At 44.8% G+C, this 2,987-nt stretch overlaps 1 protein-coding gene across 1 annotated transcript in view; it reads right to left on the bottom strand.

Moving 5' to 3' along the window:
• Positions 1 to 399: 399 nt before the first annotated feature.
• The window catches only part of Hemgn (hemogen), a 9,940-nt gene continuing 7,352 nt past the window's right edge, over positions 400 to 2,987 (bottom strand). The window contains exons 3-4 of the mRNA XM_021201355.1: positions 1,570 to 2,704; positions 400 to 519 (exon numbers count right to left, since the gene is read on the bottom strand). Of these exons, the coding sequence (XP_021057014.1) occupies positions 400 to 519; positions 1,570 to 2,704 (1,255 nt within the window). The remainder of the gene's footprint in view (positions 520 to 1,569; positions 2,705 to 2,987) is intronic.

Here is a 2,987-nt window from a genome sequence, read left to right on the forward strand (position 1 = left end):
AAAAAAAAAAGAAATACTAAGTGTTCATATTGAATTGCTATCTTCTCCTCAGAATTACCAAATATATGTTTCTTCTTAGAGGGGGAATTCAGCTACTCAACCTTTCTCCTGTTCTGTCTTCCCCCATATACAAATCCACACCCTCAGGTGCTCACACAGGTACACACACACACACACACACACACACACACACACACACTATTGTCTATGTGTTAGAGCCTTAAAAATGTTAGTTCTCTCTTTCAGATAAGAACTACAAATGCGAAAAAAAAAAGCATAAGTTAAAATAGCAATGCAAATTTTAGTGATTGCTGCAGTGTCTCAGTGAAATCACAAGGGATTCAGTGAAATCACTGTATGCTGTATTGAGTCGGACTGTAGCTTCATCACTGTGCACTGTTAAAATAGAGCAGAGCTGTAAATGCTATCTTCCGGACAGGTTTCTTGAGGACCCTGTGGGCTTGCTGGAGCTTCCCGATCTTGATCTGCTTTGTTTTCTTCCTCCATTTCTGTACAATCAAAAAAAATACAAAATAATAGATTCAATAAACAATGTTAGCACTGTCAGTCACTCACTTGGGAAGGGGAGGCTATACCTCAGACCGTGCAGGCGCATTTCTGTTGGATTAGATACTTAAATATTAAAATGCCTTGTCATAGAAACGATGGTGTTTTATAATCTTGGGGTTCTTTTTTTAAAGAGCAGTAGGTGCTCTATTTTGAAGATGTACAATTATGTGTATTTGTGTGCCTGTGTTCATTTATGTGTACCCGATGTGTGCGGGACCCTGCGATGCCAGAGAAGGGCATTAAATCCCCTAGAACTGGAATTAGAGGCAGTTGTAAGCCACCATTCGAGTGCTGGAAACCCGTGAGTGTATGCTCTTAACCACCAGGGCCTCCCCCAGCCCCGGGTGCTTTGGGTTCGTTGCTTGGTTTGGTTTTTGCGACAGTCTCGTTATGTAGCCCTGACTGTTGGAACTCACTATGGAGGCTGACCTGGAACTCACAGAGATCCGCCTTCCTCTGCGTCTGCCTCTTCAGTGCTAGGATTAAAAGTGTGTACCACAACCCCCAGCTTAGGATTCTGTGTTTTAAAAGAGGTGTGTGTGTGTGTGTGTGTGTGTGTGTGTGTGTGTGTGTGTGTGAGTATATGTGTGTGTGTGTGTGTGTGTGTGTGATTTTTTTTTTTTTTTAGGGGCTGGAGAAATGACTGTGTACTTAAGAGCACTTGCTACTCTTCCAAAGGACCATGAAAACCCACCAGCACAGCTACATCGTGAGTTCAAGCTCAAAAAACAAAAAGAACTTTTTTTTGGGGGGGGAGGCACATAATTAATCCTATTCCAGGTTTGTTTCTCTTAGTGTAGTTTCTCAAAATAGGTAACTAGAATTTTCAGTTACTTAAATATTTTGGAAATGTGCCAATAGAGTGTTGGTTGCCTGAAAATACATTTTACTTGGAAAGATCCACTGATATTCATAGTTCCCATTGAAATAACTGGCTACTGTCCAAGACAGCTCTAAATCACAAATTCTGAGGGAGTTGTTGCTGTACAAATCCTTACCTTGAGAGAAAGCTCCGGTGTCCTCACTGTCCTGTGCATCAGGGCCCTGCCCCTGGGCCCCACCCACTTCCTGGGCTCCTTCTGGAAGGCTGCATTTCGGCTCATCCCTGATCTTACAGGGCTTGGTAGAGAGGTCTTCAGGCCCCGACATTTCATGGCAGGTTTCCAGTGAATAGTTCTCAGGCCCAGGTATTGCAACCAATGTTTCAGGTGAATATTCTTCAGGCCCAGGTGATTCTTGGATTGTTTTCTGAGAAGAGACTATAGGCACAGTGAATTCTTTATAAGTCTCATGAGAAATGAATTCAGGTTCAACTGCTTCTCGGTGTGTTTTTGTAGAAATGCCTTCAGAAACAGTGCACTCTTGGGTTTCAGAAAAGAAGCCTTCAGTCACAGCCATTCCCAGATCTGGGTCGGAAGTGGTTTGTTCTGGTGTGACTGACGTGGGGGTTGTGTCAAGTGGACAGCCTTCGGCGACATCTGATTCGGGGAAGGCTTGTGGGGAGCATCCCTCCAGGCCAGCAGCATCTCCAGGTGGTATACAGGGAACGGCTTTTGGAACAGTCGTCTCTTGATGTGTTTTAGGAGAGAGGACTTCAGGTCTGGCTACATCTTGGGGTACTTTGGGAGAATGGTTTGGGGACACAGTTGTTTCCTGGCACATTTTCAGAGAGAGTGCTTCAGGTCCAGCCATTTCTTCAAGTGCGTTGGGAGAATAGGTTTGGGGCACAGCTGTCTCCTGGCACGTGTTAGGAGAGAATGCCTCAGGTTCGGCCATATCTTGGTGTATTTTAGGAGAATGTTGAAGTATCGCTATTCCTTGGCACATGGTAGGAGAGAGGTGTGTTTGAGAATGGTTTGGCATTGCTCTTTCTTGACACTGAGTGCTTTCTTGGTGCACTTCAGAACACTGCTCTGCAGGCACAGCTTTTGTAGGGGATGGTACCAAGGGGAGGGCTTCCGGTGCAGAGTTCCCAGGGTGCTCGGTTTCCTCCTCAGCGGGCACCAAAACCGCTTGCACCCTTTCCCTTTCTGTTTGTGAACAAGGCTCTGCCTTTTGCTCCATGTTCCCTTGTCTCTTTCGGCCTCTTTTATGTCCTTTTCCTGTTCTCTGACACTTGCGTTTTTTCTGTTCTCTGCAGAGAGACCAGAATTAATGTCAGCAACAAAGCTACAGGATTCAAATGAATGCTTCCAGTATCCACCCCTGTCCTTGTGGCCTTGTAACATGACCTTAATCAAGCACTTACTCTCCCCAGACATCAGTTCTCATGTTTGCAAAATGAATAATCCTAAGTGTTCAATGCTAGGAAAGTGTTCCTTTAGGAGTTTATGGATAAAATGTACGTGTGTGTGTGTGTGTGTGTGTGTGTGTGAGAGAGAGAGAGAGAGAGAGAGAGAGAGAGAGAGAGAGAGAGA

The sequence above is a fragment of the Mus pahari genome, chromosome 6 (genome assembly GCF_900095145.1).
Source record: "Mus pahari chromosome 6, PAHARI_EIJ_v1.1, whole genome shotgun sequence".
Lineage (NCBI taxonomy): Eukaryota > Metazoa > Chordata > Mammalia > Rodentia > Muridae > Mus > Mus pahari.